This window comes from Cyphellophora attinorum (assembly GCF_001299255.1).
Source record: "Cyphellophora attinorum strain CBS 131958 chromosome Unknown Contig21, whole genome shotgun sequence".
NCBI lineage: Eukaryota > Fungi > Ascomycota > Eurotiomycetes > Chaetothyriales > Cyphellophoraceae > Cyphellophora > Cyphellophora attinorum.
Window position 1 is genome coordinate 72546 of NW_017253249.1, and position 15628 is coordinate 88173.

Here is a 15628-nt window from a genome sequence, read left to right on the forward strand (position 1 = left end):
CAAGCAAAGTGACGCTCAATTGTTCTTCTCTAAGGGCTAAGAAGCAGTGCTATACTCGCCACTGCCCTAATATCGCTTCGGAGGCCAGAACGACACATGCCTCGGCTAACGTCCACAGCTTCCTCGAACACCTCATCGTCAGCGAAGAGCTCGCTTATCGACGCAGAGACGCGTTCCTGTGGCTGCCTCGGCGAGTCGTTGCCGTCGCGCTTGCTGATATAGCGTTGACGACCGCCTCATCGAGTTACTGTCATTGACATGTTGTTGACACAACCACAGCTTTAACAATTGCTCGTTATGGCTCGTTTGGCGCCGGTGTTGTGACTTCAACTACTTTGTGCCGACATCATGCCATCCTTCGACTGTTCGCCATCGGAGTCGGCAGTTGAGGAGTGCACCAGACTGAAGAAACTTTGGCCCGAGTTTCAACCCTGATGATGCTGGAAACAGCTGGAGCGAACGCTAGTGTTTCGCGCAATGTCGGGCAGCTAAAGCATGATTTTGAGTTTCTCTGGCGCTCCTGCTGCAGGTAATTTCACCTTCCAGAACCTCTGACATATTCTAGCTTTCATCATAGTCTCAATGTCGCAATGAAGCCACAACTGTACCGAATGTCGAGACTTGGCCGTGGTCAGCGACAAGCTGAACAATGTGCGCAAGCTCTCCAAGCTTCTGATTTTATGAAGATGAGACCAAAAGGAGGCTGACTCCTCCGCATCTCTGACATTGGCGACCTCGCTAATTCCCCGCTGTGCCAGGAACATGCTAGTGGATTGCTTTTCCTGCTACTGACGGGGTTCCGAATGACATTTGACGACTCGCTTAGGTGCATCATGGCTTTCCCCATCACGGCTTGTCACCCCAGTGGTCAACCAGACGACGATGGAGCACTTCCCACGTGAGAATCCCGGTTTCCGCCATCTGAATATGGTCTACAGCGGAACCAAGCACGACTCGCCTTTGCACATGTTTCAAGGCCGTCCCATTCTTGCATCCAATCCCATGTCAGAGGCACCGTTATATGGACTCACACTACCGGCACTACTGCTATTACACGCTGATCCGGCTTGCCGGGCTGGACTTCGATGAGGACGACTCCATCGCTTGCGACCTGGAGAAGGGATCTCGATTACCCATAGTAGGTCCCCAAGGTCTTGATTCGGGGATTTCTAGCTGCGGTGTCTTGCTTGACGTTGCTTCTTCTTCTATACACAACTATGCGGCACGAGCGGTTACGTGTATTCACTACTTTCGTAACGTTTCTGTTCATATTCGGATTTGCGCATGCGCAAACCGAACCGCTCGAATGGGCACCGTGCGCGGTACGTGGTGTGCGAGGACTGGTCGAACATGCGACGTACTGACGCGAATGACAGGTCGACTGCATCAACCAAGTGACTGCGCCCGTTGCGTCGGACTGCAAGATGGCTTTCGTTGCTTTTGCAATGACCAGCCTCTTTTCGAAGACGCCCAGGATTGCTGGTACAAGAATTGCACGATACGGGAAGCATTGAGTCAGTCGCGTCACCATGGCATTTAGTCTGCCAGATGTGCTGACGGCTGTCACAGTATCGCATAATATAACCTCCACGACATGTCAGTTCCCCGATCGCGACATAGGCCCGTCCGGCACGGCAGTCACTTTCGTCTCGATGGGAGTGTCGCTTGTCTTCGTTGGCATGCAGTTGATGGTGTTTGCGAGCACGCGCGCGTGGGGTTGGGACGATATATTGATTGCTGTTGGGACGGTACGCTCGACAAGCACTTTCGACGCACGGTCACTGATCAGTGTCTAGGTCATGATGATTGGCAATGCGATCTGCAATCCTATAGGTACGATGCTTCCTGACCTTCTGCACTGTACGGTTCGGACTGACCTCTACATAGCACGAGGATGGGGCTTCGGTAGAGATGCATGGCGGATACCCTTCTCGCACACCGACAAGATACTGGAGGTACGCATCGCCAATCACAAGACTCTATTGTTCGACATTGACGACTGACGTCTTCAGATCTTCTACGCCGGCGGACTAGTCTACGTGACCGGCGTCGCAGTGACCAAGATGGCCTTTCTGTGCTTCTACATACGACTCTTTCCAACACCCGGACTGCGTCGGGTCGCCTTTCCGATGCTCGCTCTTACTGGAATCCAAGGCGTCATTTTCCTATTTCTCTTTGCATTCCAGTGCAGTCCCGTCGCATACACTTGGCTACAATGGGACGGCGAAGCAGAGGGATCATGCCTTGGATTTGAGGTTGGAGCCGCTATTCATGCCATCGTCAACATCATTCTGGACTTCGCCATCTTCGCCCTGCCGATGTTCCAGCTGCGTACCTTGAACCTTTCGAAAAAGAAGCGCTGGCAAGTGCTGCTCATGTTTGCTGTCGGATTCTTGCAAGTTCTCCCTCTTGCTTGGCCTTGGGTCAATTCCTCCAGAATCCTGATCCGATTCTAACATGCGCAGCGTAACACTAGTCTCCGTAATCCGCATCCCCTCCCTCGTCGCAGTCGGCTCCTCCACAACCTCTCCCGCGACTACGTCGCCCTCGGCTACTGGTCCGACCTCGAACTCAACATTGGCATCGCCTGCTTCTGCATGCCCGCCGCACGCGTCATCTTGCGCCGCTACTTCCCCAACTGTGGCCTCGGCTCAACTGCCGCGACCGACGAGGGCTACTACGTCAATACGATTGGTGGCGGGCGACGGAAGGCTGGTGCGAGTGACTTTGGGCAGGTGGGGAGTAATAGTGACGGGACGGGGCCAATACATAAGAAGACGATCAGTAAGGGCAAGGTCGTGGATGTGGTGAGTAGTGCGACGACAACGGGTGAGTGGAGTTATGAGGTTGGGGAGGATGGGAGGGTTGCGAGGTTGCCGAAGGGGCATGTGAGTAGGCATAGTGAGGCGACTACGGCTGTGGGGACAGTAGGTCGAGGGAGAGGGAACAGTGAGACGAGGAACTTCAGCAGGGGCGGGGTTGCTGGTGCGGGAGGCGCCGTGGGAAGTCATATGGTCAATCAGTATCAACACTCGTCAAGGTCGAGGGAGCCGAGAGGTGAGGATGACACTGACTCGGATGTCGAGTTAGTGCCGCTGGGTTTGCAGAGCGCTATTGAGGGTGGTGCTGGCGTGCCTGGGGCTCGCATGGACAACAGGGCGCCTTCCCGAGGCCTCAGTCTTGGTAAAGATGGGAGAATCGAGAGGTCTATGGTCTAGATCGCTGGCTGGGGTCGATCAGGGTGGCGGTGTTTTTGCTTTGCATGTTCTATGGCGGCTTGTTTTGAATTTTTGGTCGGAAGACAAATGGAACAGGACGGCTCACGCCCAAGGGAAATCAAGACGACGGGCTCGATCTTGCTTGGTGAACCCAGACACAGAACCTACAGTTTCACGGCCGGCTAGCTTGGATGGGACGGACAGGTGGTGATTGTACATGCTACGGCGGGACAGCGTTGGTCATGATTGTATACGAATTGACGGCCGAGGATTGGTATATAGACAGACAGACTATATCATGTAGACACAATGGTCCTTTTTGTGCCTCGAGAATCTACCTGTGATGCGCGAAGGTCCTTACTTAAGTGATGAACTGGTTTCGTCTGTCTGGCCCGAGGCCGCAGAGGGTGACACAGATGTTGTTGGCCTTCACATTGCTCAAGGCCAACAACATCTATGCCACGTTCTGCGACCTTGCTCCAGATAGACGACACCAGTTCATTTACTCGAGTGGCTACCAACGTGCCCTTGTCGGTCGGCCAATGACATTTTTGTAGTTGGCATTGTCATTTTCGTACTGTATATCGAACTACCCTGGTCAAATTGGGTCTGTGAAATGCAACGTTTTCAACCTGTAACCACCTTCCGAACCATACTTTTCCCCAACCAACAGATGAAACAAAAGAGATCTATAGAGCAAAGACAGCAGCCGCGGCCACGGCACCAATCATGCCAGCAACACCGCCGAATTTGCTCGCCGCACCCGTGTACGACGGACCCGAACTACCCGTGTTGCTCGGGCTGGGCTCCTGAGGCATTGAAGGGGTCGCCAAGGGCGCAGTGTCGTTGCTGTGCGCGCACTTGGTGCATGTGCCATTGACCCAAGCAGTGGTGGCATCGGCGGGAACGTCCGTGGTGCTGGTGACTTGGCCGGCATACGTATCTGTGGGGGTGGAGGAGATCATAGTCGGGTCAGCAATGTCACCCGAGATAGTGCTATCGCTGGGGAGCGGGGAGCCGGCACCAGCACAGTAGGAGGTGGCCCAGGCTGTGGTCGCTAAAGTGAGGCGTTAGTACGTGGACGATACACAACCAGACTTGTACATGGTTATAGAATTCAGTGCTTACCTTCAGCATCACCAGCACCACAAGCGGTAGTGATTGCCGCTTGAGCAGCCGCTTGAAAGCCCGAGGCTGCGCAGATGCATTTGACATCTGTGAGTCCGCAGCCGGTACCAGCGAGTGCACCGAGGACGGCAGTCTGCGCACAGGCAGTGAGGCCGTCGAGACTGGCTTGAGGAAGGGCGAATGCCGCGGCCGCAAAGATGAGAGGAGCAAACGAGTGACGCATCTTGAGGGAAGATGGAGGATCTGCTTAGAAATTGGTTTTGTGCTGAAGGCTTCTAGTGTATATTGTTCCAAGAAAGATGCCTAGGAAGACCAGAACGTGCGAATGAAATACGAAGACTTTAATACAGGAAGGTTTTGACAACAACAATGTTTGAGTGGAGAGTCATCCTGATGGTACGAGGTGGAATGCATCTGCTCTGTGCGTTGTCAAGAATTCGTGACCGCGCGGATGTTCTTGCCAGTGGACAGACAACCTTACTTACTATCTCAGTAGTCTTCATTGAGGTCGGACACTGTTGGAAGCAGACGGAACAACAGATCAGATTGCTACTGCAGCAGCCGTGTGACTAGGTAAGTTGTACGGCTCGTGGTCGCCGAGTACGCCGTGCATATAACATGATCCTTTCGGTGTGATGGTCCTGCTGCGAGGAAATCATCGTGCCAGATCGTTGAGGCCCAAGCGCGAGCATTATGCTGTCATTCGACGGTTCGCCCAGCAACCACGCTGAAGTTGTAAAGGATGACGAAGAGAATAAAGTCGGCCAGCGGTCAAGGCGTAAAAGGCTTGGCGGAATCCTTGCGAGCCCGGGAGCTTCGTGAACGTCGCGTTCGTTCCTCATCAGGAGCTCGCGGACTTTGTCATGATCAGAAATGTCAACCCTGAAGCTTATCATGCTTGAAGTCGATAGTCAGAGCTTAGATAAAGCTAGACAACATTTCCCGAAGGAGTGCAGCACGAAGCCACTGCCACGATGCCCACGACTACCCCGCGGTAGCATTTCCAGACGAGACGGTGAGAGAGGAGGTTGCAACTGATCTGCGACCTCTTCACCTTGAGTTTATGATTTCACAGGAATCATGACCGCGGAGTTCGGCATTGGGATCAATGCAACTTCCCATGAGGGCATAGCTGTCAAGTCAAGATGTTATCTACCCAGGTACCTGCCCAAGTACTTATGGTTAAGGTGGCTGCTTAGCCTCTGTTGTGCTGGTGCTGGTCAAGGTAGAGCTGAGCAGTCGTTACTGACAATGAGATATTTGTCAGTTGTGTTCTCGCTCGCGGCGGCTTCTGCGCAATTGGTATCGAGTGCCGGCGAAAGTGCTGTCATACCAGGCTGGTATCTGCAGTCGACTGCGAACCTCCCGACTAACCTCAGCAGTCTGTCCCTTGCTGGTGCAAATGTAAGTGAATGGTATCGGGTATCATACAGAGGCACCGTCGCGGCTGGTCTCATCGAGAATGGCGTCTACAATGACACGGTGCTGTTCTTCAGCGACAATCTTGAGACGTTGGTAGACTATTCGGAATTTGAAATACCTTGGGTATACCGGGAGGAGTTCAACATCAGCACAGGCAAGGATCAACACTACTGGCTCAACACCAATGGTATCACATCTCGAGCAGATATCTATGTCAATGGGCAGACCGTCGCTACCAATGACACACAGGTTGGCTCGTACGGAGGGCACCGATACGAGATCACTGACTATCTCAATGACGGCAACAATTGCATTCTGATTACGGCCTATCCTACAAATTATCTACGCGACTTCGCTATGGGCTTTGTTGATTGGAATCCTTATCCGTTCGATAACGGCACAGGGGTTTGGCGAGAAGTTTCGATCCGTCAGAGTGGTTCAGTAACATTGTCAGCACCGAGAGTGACGACTGACTTCGAGCACACTTGGAAAGGGAGTGTCACTGCAGTTGTACGCGTAGATGTTCTCAACAGCGCCAACGCCTCACAGAACGTGATACTGGACACTGTGATAGCGTCACCAGATGGGCAGCAGTATTTTGGCACAGCTAGCCAAACAATCGGGCCCGGAGAGGAAATGACGGTACCTATGATAGTCGCCATACATGATCCTCAGGTATGGTGGCCCGCCCAGTGGGGATCCCAGCCACTATACTCGCTGAAAGTCAACGCAACGGTCTCTGACGGGTCTCTATCCGATATCGCAGAAACGCGATCCTTTGGCATCAGACACGTCACATCCTACCGGAATGGCTACAACGACACTGCATTCCTCGTCAACGGCTACCCTTTTCTTGTACTCGGAGCCGGATACTCAGCAGATATCTTCTACCGATTCGACACTGATCGAGCTCGGAAGCAGCTCCAGCTCGTTCTGGACATGGGCCTGAACACGATCCGCTTGGAAGGCAAGCAGGAACATCCGGAATTATATGAGCTCGCAGACGAAATGGGAGTGTTTATCATGGCAGGCTGGGAGTGCTGCGACAAGTGGGAAGGATGGGAGTACAACGATGAAGCAGACGGAGTGAAATGGACGGATCCAGATTATGCTGTTGCCAATGCGTCTATGCTGCACGAGGCTGCTGCTATGCAGTCTCATCCGAGCTTCCTAGCATTTCTTGTGGGCTCGGATTTCTGGCCGGACGATCGCGCGACGCAGATCTATGTGGACGCCTTGAACCAATATGACTGGCCGAACCCTATCATCGCATCTGCTGCAGAGCGTGGCTATCCTGACCTGCTCGGCATTTCTGGCATGAAGATGGATGGCCCATATGACTGGGTGCCGAACAAGTATTTCCCCTTGTCCTATCCCTACTTCATACTGACACTCGCAGTTACTGGTGGTATGATGAATTGGGCGCCGCCTTCGGCTTCGGCTCTGAGCTTGGGTCAGGCGTAGGAACGCCAGAGATGGGGTCATTGACTAAGTTCTTGTCCGAACGAGATCTGGATGATATGTGGCAGGAGCCAGACATGGGTCTCTACCACATGTCCACGAACGTCTCTAGCTTCTACGATAGATCGATCTACAACGAGGCGCTCTACAACAAATATGGCGCGCCGAAGAGCCTCGAAGACTACCTCTTGAAAGCTCAGATCATGGATTACGAGGCGACTCGATCACAATTCGAGGCATTCGCAGCTCGCAAGACTGACACTAGGCCCGCTACTGGCATGATATATTGGATGCTTCAGGTATGTCTCGTCGCTGTCTACCGTCCGACATTCATACCTGACTATCTAGGGCGCCTGGCCAAATCTACATTGGCAGCTCTTCGACTACTATTTGGCAGCAGCGGGCTCCTACTATGGCACTAAAGTTGGTACCAGACCAGAACACGTTGTTTATGGTTACAAAGACTCCAGCATATACGTGGTCAGCCACGCCCTAAACTCAACAGGCAGTCGAAATGTGACCGTCGATCTGATCAGCCTGAATGGCTCAACTTTGATTCACGCAGACCTGTCCATGGACGCATTCCCCAATTCGGCGCATCTGCTTGACTACGTCAACGCCACCAACGAGATCGAAGATGTGGCTTTCCTCAAATTGGTGCTCAGTGGTGGAGCGGATGTTGAGTTTAGTCGCAACGTGTACTGGATCACGGCGCAAAACGATGTCATGAATTGGACGAATAGCTCCTGGTTCAGCACGCCAGTGACTGAGTATGCTGATCTCAGTGCACTCTTCAGTATGCCGAATGCTTCGATCGGTGTCAGTATGGGCGACAGCGCTCATACTGACAACATTACTGCCGCTGAGGTGATACTCGAGAATCAATCTGAGATTCCAGCTTGGTTCATTCGTCTGGTGTTGGTTGATACCAACGGGAAAGAAGTCTTGCCCGCTTTGTGGTCGGACAACTATGTCACGTTGTTCCCGAACGAGACCCTCAAGCTGGACGTTAGTTGGAACAGCTCCCTATCAGCGGAACAGATCTGGGTCTCTGGTGGCAATGTCGCTGCTCAGAATGTGAGCATCGGGAGCAGCAGCAGGAGACGCTTATAAGCATAGAGCAGCGTCCCACGCGCAGCCAGCCTAGCCCTGCGAGTAAAATCAGTTCACCTCAGGATCCAAGAGGGCCCGTTGATCAGCAAGTCCACCGAATTGTAGCATACCAGAGTCGTGGCCGTGACGTTATCGCGTTCGTAAGGTGTGGAAACGTAAAACGTAGCAGTAGGCGGTGACAAACGCCGAGGATCAAGATAAGATCTGATCGGCTAAACAAAGAAGCGGACATCACGCCGTCATCAGATACGCTCTCGCACAGTCTTACCATTGCGCATGCTCCTTCGCGAAGCCTCTGTCAGATGCCGCACGACGGCATGGAGGACTCTATACTGCCCTCGGAGCTGCTACAGGTGGTTCGGCTCTCTCTTAAGGCCACTGCCTACGATGTCTGGACCGCAAACGATGACGAGACGTTCAACCCGCGAAATCCTGCCCTGCGCAAGCTCGTCGAGGCTGTGCTTTACAGTCGGGAGTTCGTGCTCACGTACTATATCGTGGTGGCCGTGCTGGTAGCCACCCTCGCAAGCGTGCGGGGGACAAAGAAACTCTTATATCATAGAGGCCAGAGGCCGAAGTCGGGCGTCGAAACACCTGCGTCCTATGCATCGTCAAGCGACACACTGACGGAAGAGGCTGTCGCACCCAAGGGCGATCCAGAAAGGAAGCCTCTACTTAGTGATGCACGCTCAAGTGACGGACCTGCCCGCGGCGGCATCTTCACCACCTTCGCGCGCTCGGCCCGGTCGATATGCATGTACCAACCCAGGCCGTTACCCTCACTCACATCACCCACGAGCACACTACCAGAAAATGGCACGTCTATCGCGGTACTTCTGATGCTAGCCGTCAATATCTTCTACCTCCTGTACCACACCGAGCTCAGCATACCCATGCTCTTCGCCTTCGCCGATCGAGCTGGCCTATGCTTCGCCATGAATCTTCCGGTCTTGTACGTACTCGCTGCAAAGACAAATCAGCCGATCCTGGCACTTTCCGGCTGGTCCTATGAGGGTCTCAACATCTTTCATCGTCGCCTGGGCGAGTGGATGACTGCTCTGGCAGCCATGCATTCCGTTGGGATGGTTGGCGTTTGGTACACGCTACTGAGGCCGCTGCATTTTGGATTTCTCAGATTCATTAGTGGAAGGGTGGGTCTGCTTGGCTTATTTGCGTTCGTTGCGTACTTGGCGATCTATGTGAGCAGTATCGGGTGGGTGAGGAAGTTGTTCTACGAGAGGTTCCTGCTATTGCATGTTGTGCTCCAGGTGGCTGCTTTGGTGTTCTTGTTCTTTCACCACCACAACAGCCGGCCATATGTGTTGGCGAGTTTCGCAGTATGGGCGATAGACAGGGCGATGATTCGGAATGTGGTCTCGAGCGAGCAGCACATTGCTACGCTTGAGATTGCGCCTGACCAGAAGACGGTGTTGCTGCATTGCACTGTTCAGGTCACGCCTAGGCGACAAGGGCTCCCCTCAAGCATTTCGAAAGGATGGGAAGCGGCACAGCATGTCTTCGTCACGGTGCCCAGTTTGGGCTACGCTCGACACAGACTGCAAACGCATCCTTTCACAATCGCTTCACCGCCACCGCCGACTGGCTATACCGGACCGTGGCAGCTGCAGCTGATTATCCGTGCTCAGGATGGCTTCTCTAGGGAGCTGCTGGCATTCGCCAAATATCATCAACATGTAGAGATTCTGTTGGATGGTCCATACGGTTCTACGGATACACTGGCGACTATGAAACAAGTCGATCGGGTCTGTCTCATCGCTGGCGGAAGCGGGATAGCTGTCACATACCCTCTTGCCTGGGCTCTGCAGGTCAGAGCGACTCCTGAAGCAGTCCTGAGTCAGCGGACTGTCTATGAGGACGGTCGTCGAATTGTCCCCCAAATCTCTGGGACTGAGCAAGTACAAAACAATAAGCACAGCCATATTTGGATCAGGCAGGACCCTCAGTCTGATCGGTGGCTACAGTATGTGCCCAGACTGGACTCTACAAGACACTCAGTTGAAGGCCTGGTGGCTCCTTTGTCAGCAGACGACGGCCGTGCTGCGGATTTAATCACGGCCCGGTTCAGCACTCGAGGAGTTCACGCATTGCGACCTGACATCTTCACTGAGCTGCGAGAGTGGGTCGAGCTGGACTCGGGGAAGGGGCAAAAGGCCGGATCGGGGGCACTGTCGAGCAAGACGCATCTGATCGTTGTCAGTGGACCTGACAGCCTTGTTAGATCTGTACGCAATGGCGCTGCAAGACTTGTTCGTGAAGGCTATCATGTTGAGGTGCATGTGGAAAAGTTTGGTTGGTGATACGACTTGCAATGAAGATTGTGGTACGTATACAACGACCAGACGATGCATCCTCGCAAGCAAGACGCGACTATGCTCTGTTCAATCTGATCAATGGCGCCCTTCGAGAACCCATAAATAGTGGCAGGCCAAGTCATTAGGCCTTCACCTTCTGCGTCATGGAACTCTTTAAGCTAGAGGTGACGCCAGGCTCAATGTTTTCTAACTTCTCAAGCAGTTCTGCAAACACTTGACGTTGGATGACTTGGCCCGCTCTGGAGGTAGCATGACTCGCAGGTCTGTTACGAGTCAGTACACAGCTTCACAATCAGTACGGTGCACTTACTTCTGTACATGACAATTGGCCAAATACTGTCCATGCGACTCCGGTCCGGCAAACTGCGCGTGGTAAAGCGTCCGACTACCGCTTTCGGTCGTTCTGGCAAGGTACTTCTCTGCGATTCTGGCAAAAGCACTGTCGTCTTCGCGAAGCAGACCAGACTGGCAGAAGCTTGGGTTCGGACTGTTGAGGATAGGCATCGAAGTTCCTTGAGCAGCGAGCTCTCGCACCATCCAAAGCACGAGCAGTTTGCTCAGCGGATATCTATTATCCATATCCGCTTTCTTCGGATCATTCAGCCTGTCGAGGATGTCGTGCGTTGGGTATAGCTCCTTGTGCTTTGCTGTGTAATGCAGACCGCTGTTGACGACGGTGAAGTGTGTGCGAGTGCCGATGGTCTGCTCATGCTCCCGCATTTTCGGGAGTAGGAGGAAGAAAAGCAAGAAGGTGCTGACGACGTTGACGTTGAGTGTCTTCTCGATGCCTTCGCTGAGGCTGAAGGTTGTTGTCATCATTCCTGCATTGGCGCAGATGCCATCGACTCGAGGCAACGTCTGCACTCGCTTCGCGAAGGCTTTGATGGACGAATAGTCGTCCATATCCACAGTCCAGACCTCGACCGAGCTTTCTTTTCGCTTAGTAGAAGTGAGGAGATCTCTCTTGGCGGCTTCGCCTTTGGAAGGGCTTCGAACGCCCATGATAAGCTTGCCTACGCCCAAACGAAGCAGGTGGCGGCTCAACTCGAGGCCGAGACCGGTGTTTGCTCCTGTCACAATATAGATGAGCTTGGACATGTCGCCATGAGCCTGTGGTACAGGTGGTGTAACGAAGAAGTTGGAGAGGATTGCATGGGCTGTGCCATAGATGGCTGATAGAGTCGACATGATGCCCTAGGTACGCAGCAGTACGGATGGTAAAACTGGCTCTTTGATCTGCTCAAAGCAATTAAAGCGAACGTATGGCACACTCGACGTGGTTGTCATGCCGGGCGCCGTGCATTTATATACATGTCCCGGAGGACTTTGTCGGTAGACTATTCGGGCACTGTTATCGGACTATTCGCTCTTCTATGCGTCCGCATGCGGCTCAAATACAAACCGTAAAACTCTCTACATCGTCGTATAAAACTGTATGAAGTCGCCGGAGTCAAAAGATGCTCAATTGATGCTAGCGTACACAACCCGCACGGATGTGGTTCGACCGCATCTCGGCGCCGATGGGCTATCGACGCAGCTCTCAGATTAGATAAGATTAGATGCGCGGACTTACAATCTCCCTCGCCAAGGTCGTTTATATCTCCATTGTAACACTCCTGGATTGCACTCCAAGCGCGCAAACATGGCGCCGGTTGGGGACGTCTGCTTCGTTCCACCATCTCGACATGACCCACGCACTGGACTGACAGCTGTCTGGGCCGGCAGGATCGAAGAGCTGTATGCGGAGATTGCGTACGCGCCCGACTCAGGCACGTGGCTAGTATCTCAAAGTCACCTTGTTCGGATCCACGATGGAGAAGCGTAACCGACCGCCTGCCTCGTGTGAGCCATGCAGGGCCAGGAAACTCAAGTGCGATCGGGAGCTTCCGTGTGAGACTTGTGTGAGAAGAGCTAAGGACTGCTACTACTCAGCTAACGCCCGCCGTGGGCCGCGCCTTCCCTCTAAGGAAACTCAGCTCAAAGAGAAATTGAATAAGCTGGAGAATCTTGTTTCTTCCTTAGTGTCTCAGCAGACTCAACCAAATGGAGATGCTCAACTGCAGCAGTCACTCTCGATGGCTGGATCGTCGGCCTCTTTCACAGGTCCCGCCCAACCTACGGACAAGCTCACACCTAGCAGCCCGGACCCAGATCATCTCAAGGAAAGTCCGCGGCCAATAGCGGGTGGAGATGGCCAAGTCTCGTACGTCGACGCCAGTCACTGGCAGTCGGTGCTCGAAGAGCTGCGAGAAGTACGTGAGACACTGGCGACAAGCGATGTACCTTCCGTGAGTAGTCATTCGGAGGGGCCTTCCACAACTTCTCCACCGTTGTCGACAATACCGATGTTCTCCGAGAACACGCCGGCAACTATCGAGGAGATACTGACAGACCTGCCCACTCAACCTATCTGCAGCAGTATTCTTTCGCAGTTCTTCAACACGCCTTACTCAGTTCTTGCAATCGTGCATCCTGAACAATTTCGAGTACAGTATGAAAAGTTCTGGTTGGCACCCACAGAAGAACCGGACTTCATCTGGCTTGCACTCTTGTTTGCCATACTGTCCTTGGCTCTCAGCATTCGGCGAACAAACAAGGACAACGCAGAGTCCTCCATGCCGTCACCAAGAACTCTACAAAAACGTACTTCGCAATGCCTCGTGATCGGCGGCTACACCACAGCCAACAGAAATGTGCTCGAAGCACTTCTTCTTCACATGCATAGCAGCTTCATTACCGACAACTCGTCCTACCTACAATTATGGCTGGCACTCGGACATACGATCCAGCTTGCCTATCGTCTCGCGTACCACCGTGAGCCGAGCAAGCTACAGAACTGCTCCGTTCTTGATGCGGAGATGCGTCGTCGCGTGTGGATGCATTTGGTACAGGTCGATGCATTGGGCTCCTTCCAGATTGGTCTTCCTAGCTTGATCCAAAACGAAAGCTATGATACATCCTTACCGGGCAACTACGAGTTCTCCGATTTAGAGGTCGGCATGACTTCACTGCCGCCACCACGACCGTTGACACATCGAACGCCGAATCTATATGGAATCTCGAAAGCACCAGTCATGGCGATGTTCAAAAAGATCACCCAGCATGTGCAAGCCCTCACACCGGTCACGTATGAGCAGACGCTGGCTCTCGACCAGGAAATGCGAGAAACGTACTCCAGAGTGCCTGCCCTGATACAACGCAGAGATGTTGACAAAGCATTCATGGATATTTCTGCGCTGATCTGGGATCGAGCAACGGTGGAGATCCTCTACCTCAAGGGCCTTATTGTTCTTCATCGCCGCTACCTCAGGCACGAAACGGAAAATCCAAAGTTCGATATCTCCAGAAGCAAATGCGTCGAGGCGGCCCTCGAGATCCTTGCCCGTCAGGCTGATCTGCATCAAGCGTCGCGACCTGGAGGACGGCTTTACGAAGACAGGTGGATTCTGAGCTCGGTCACCACGACCTACGACTTCATCCTAGCGGCGATGGTGCTATGTCTAGATCTGTCTATGCGCACGAAAATTCAACCTGACAAGTCTACACATGTTGTGGGCGTCGTGGAGCTGGACAACACTGCTCAACGGGAGTTGCTTGCTTTAAAGATTGCACATCAGATCTGGATCTCCGAAGAAATCGTCTTCAAAGAGGTCGTCGTGGCGGCACGGACGCTAGAGCTTCTAATCAAGTCTGTCGAGAGTTCTGCTGTTGCTGCTAGCGCTCCTGGTCCTCCTCCACAGAATGGTACCATTCTGAACTGGACGTCACCGCCTCCAGCATACGGCGCAGCAGACTCTGGGTCGAATGATGTGGCTGCTGCGACTCACATGCTCAGCGCTACATCTGTGGCTGATTCCAGCGGTCCACCTGCAATGGCTGATCCTATGTGGGATTTGATCTACAGCAACGATCCGCTTGATTGGCCGTTGCTTGATCAGTACTTTCAAGGAAGCAGCAACGCGATGTCGTATGATATTGGTGGTGACTGGGACTACAGTGCTGGGTTACAAGATCCCCAAAACTATCCGTAGTCGCTCAACTCGACCTGGCCTCAACGTTGGAGTGCCAGTTTGGCCCGGCCTCTCTAGTGGTAAAAACGATTTGGCTTGCCAGAGCGATCTCATGCCAACGACTTCAGACGCGTAGTATGTTTACCGGCGTCGGTCTCAACAGCATTTGCGTCCGAAGACGCCCTTGTCGACCTTGACCTGCGCACGATCTCACGAAAGCACCTGAATGCAAGAAGCCTGTTACACAAAGAATAGGACCACGGAACTTTCGTCCTCCAAAGTCCCCCGAGGTTCTAACGACTCATTACCAAAGTTCTGACCTAGGAAGCTATAAGACTCAGCCATGGCCATAATGCATCGCTATCTGGACACCCCAGCGGGCCGGAGTCTAAGTTCTGAACCACTGTTATAGGAACCGGCAACTTCTCACCTAGATGGAACCCGTCGAAGGCGCCCGCATTACTCCAACGCAGTGCCTCCTTGCAAGGCACGACTACGACAGCCTACCGACGTACCAGTACGATCCATTGCAGGAAGAAAGCAACGACGTTCGAGTGGTTCGCATCCTTCCTATCACATGTCCGGAAAACAGCGAGCCGACTGGCGATGGGCCCGAACCCTTAGTGGAGTGTCAAGTTGAGACAATCACACTGGGTACCTCGCACGCGTGTCTATCCTACTGCTGGGGCAGTCCTGACCACCTGAATCCCATACTGCTGAACGGCGCTCGACATTTTGTCCGCGATAATCTGTATCGTTTCCTCATCGAGGCCCGGCGCACTAAACATGCTGCGTCGTTCTGGATCGACGCCATCTCAATCAACCAAGACAATACCGCAGAACGAAATCACCAGGTGCGCAGAATGTCCCAGATTTTTCAGCGGGCTACATGTGTGTACGCTTGGCTTGATCCTGGGCCTCGGAGCGTCCTCTTTCTACGTCT

General features: G+C 53.3%; 6 protein-coding genes across 6 annotated transcripts; 4 read left to right on the forward strand and 2 right to left on the reverse strand.

Annotated features, from left to right (window-relative positions):
- Positions 1 to 1217: 1217 nt before the first annotated feature.
- On the forward strand, positions 1218 to 3218 carry AB675_3044 (uncharacterized protein; the record flags this gene model as incomplete). The annotated part of the gene is made up of 7 exons (XM_018143064.1): positions 1218 to 1322; positions 1377 to 1482; positions 1570 to 1748; positions 1797 to 1833; positions 1888 to 1955; positions 2013 to 2423; positions 2466 to 3218. The coding sequence occupies 7 exons, from the start codon at positions 1218 to 1220 to the stop codon at positions 3216 to 3218; spliced, it is 1659 nt and encodes a 552-aa protein (XP_017997802.1).
- A 689-nt stretch (positions 3219 to 3907) lies between these two features.
- AB675_3045 (uncharacterized protein) lies at positions 3908 to 4569 on the reverse strand (the record flags this gene model as incomplete). The annotated part of the gene is made up of 2 exons (XM_018143065.1): positions 3908 to 4275; positions 4347 to 4569. 2 exons carry the CDS (start codon positions 4567 to 4569, stop codon positions 3908 to 3910), a joined length of 591 nt encoding a protein of 196 aa, XP_017997929.1.
- Positions 4570 to 5597: 1028 nt separating this feature from the next.
- Positions 5598 to 8342, forward strand: AB675_3046 (Exo-beta-D-glucosaminidase; the record flags this gene model as incomplete). The annotated part of the gene is made up of 3 exons (XM_018143066.1): positions 5598 to 7123; positions 7168 to 7528; positions 7578 to 8342. The coding sequence occupies 3 exons, from the start codon at positions 5598 to 5600 to the stop codon at positions 8340 to 8342; spliced, it is 2652 nt and encodes an 883-aa protein (XP_017997850.1).
- A 317-nt stretch (positions 8343 to 8659) lies between these two features.
- AB675_3047 (Ferric transmembrane component 1) lies at positions 8660 to 10660 on the forward strand (the record flags this gene model as incomplete). Its single annotated transcript, XM_018143067.1, has 1 exon — positions 8660 to 10660. One exon carries the CDS (start codon positions 8660 to 8662, stop codon positions 10658 to 10660), a length of 2001 nt encoding a protein of 666 aa, XP_017997977.1.
- A 136-nt stretch (positions 10661 to 10796) lies between these two features.
- Positions 10797 to 11863, reverse strand: AB675_3048 (Short-chain dehydrogenase TIC 32, chloroplastic; the record flags this gene model as incomplete). Its single annotated transcript, XM_018143068.1, has 2 exons — positions 10797 to 10938; positions 10986 to 11863. 2 exons carry the CDS (start codon positions 11861 to 11863, stop codon positions 10797 to 10799), a joined length of 1020 nt encoding a protein of 339 aa, XP_017997823.1.
- A 454-nt stretch (positions 11864 to 12317) lies between these two features.
- On the forward strand, positions 12318 to 14706 carry AB675_3049 (uncharacterized protein; the record flags this gene model as incomplete). Its single annotated transcript, XM_018143069.1, has 2 exons — positions 12318 to 12455; positions 12643 to 14706. The coding sequence occupies 2 exons, from the start codon at positions 12318 to 12320 to the stop codon at positions 14704 to 14706; spliced, it is 2202 nt and encodes a 733-aa protein (XP_017997849.1).
- Between the last annotated feature and the right edge of the window lie 922 nt (positions 14707 to 15628).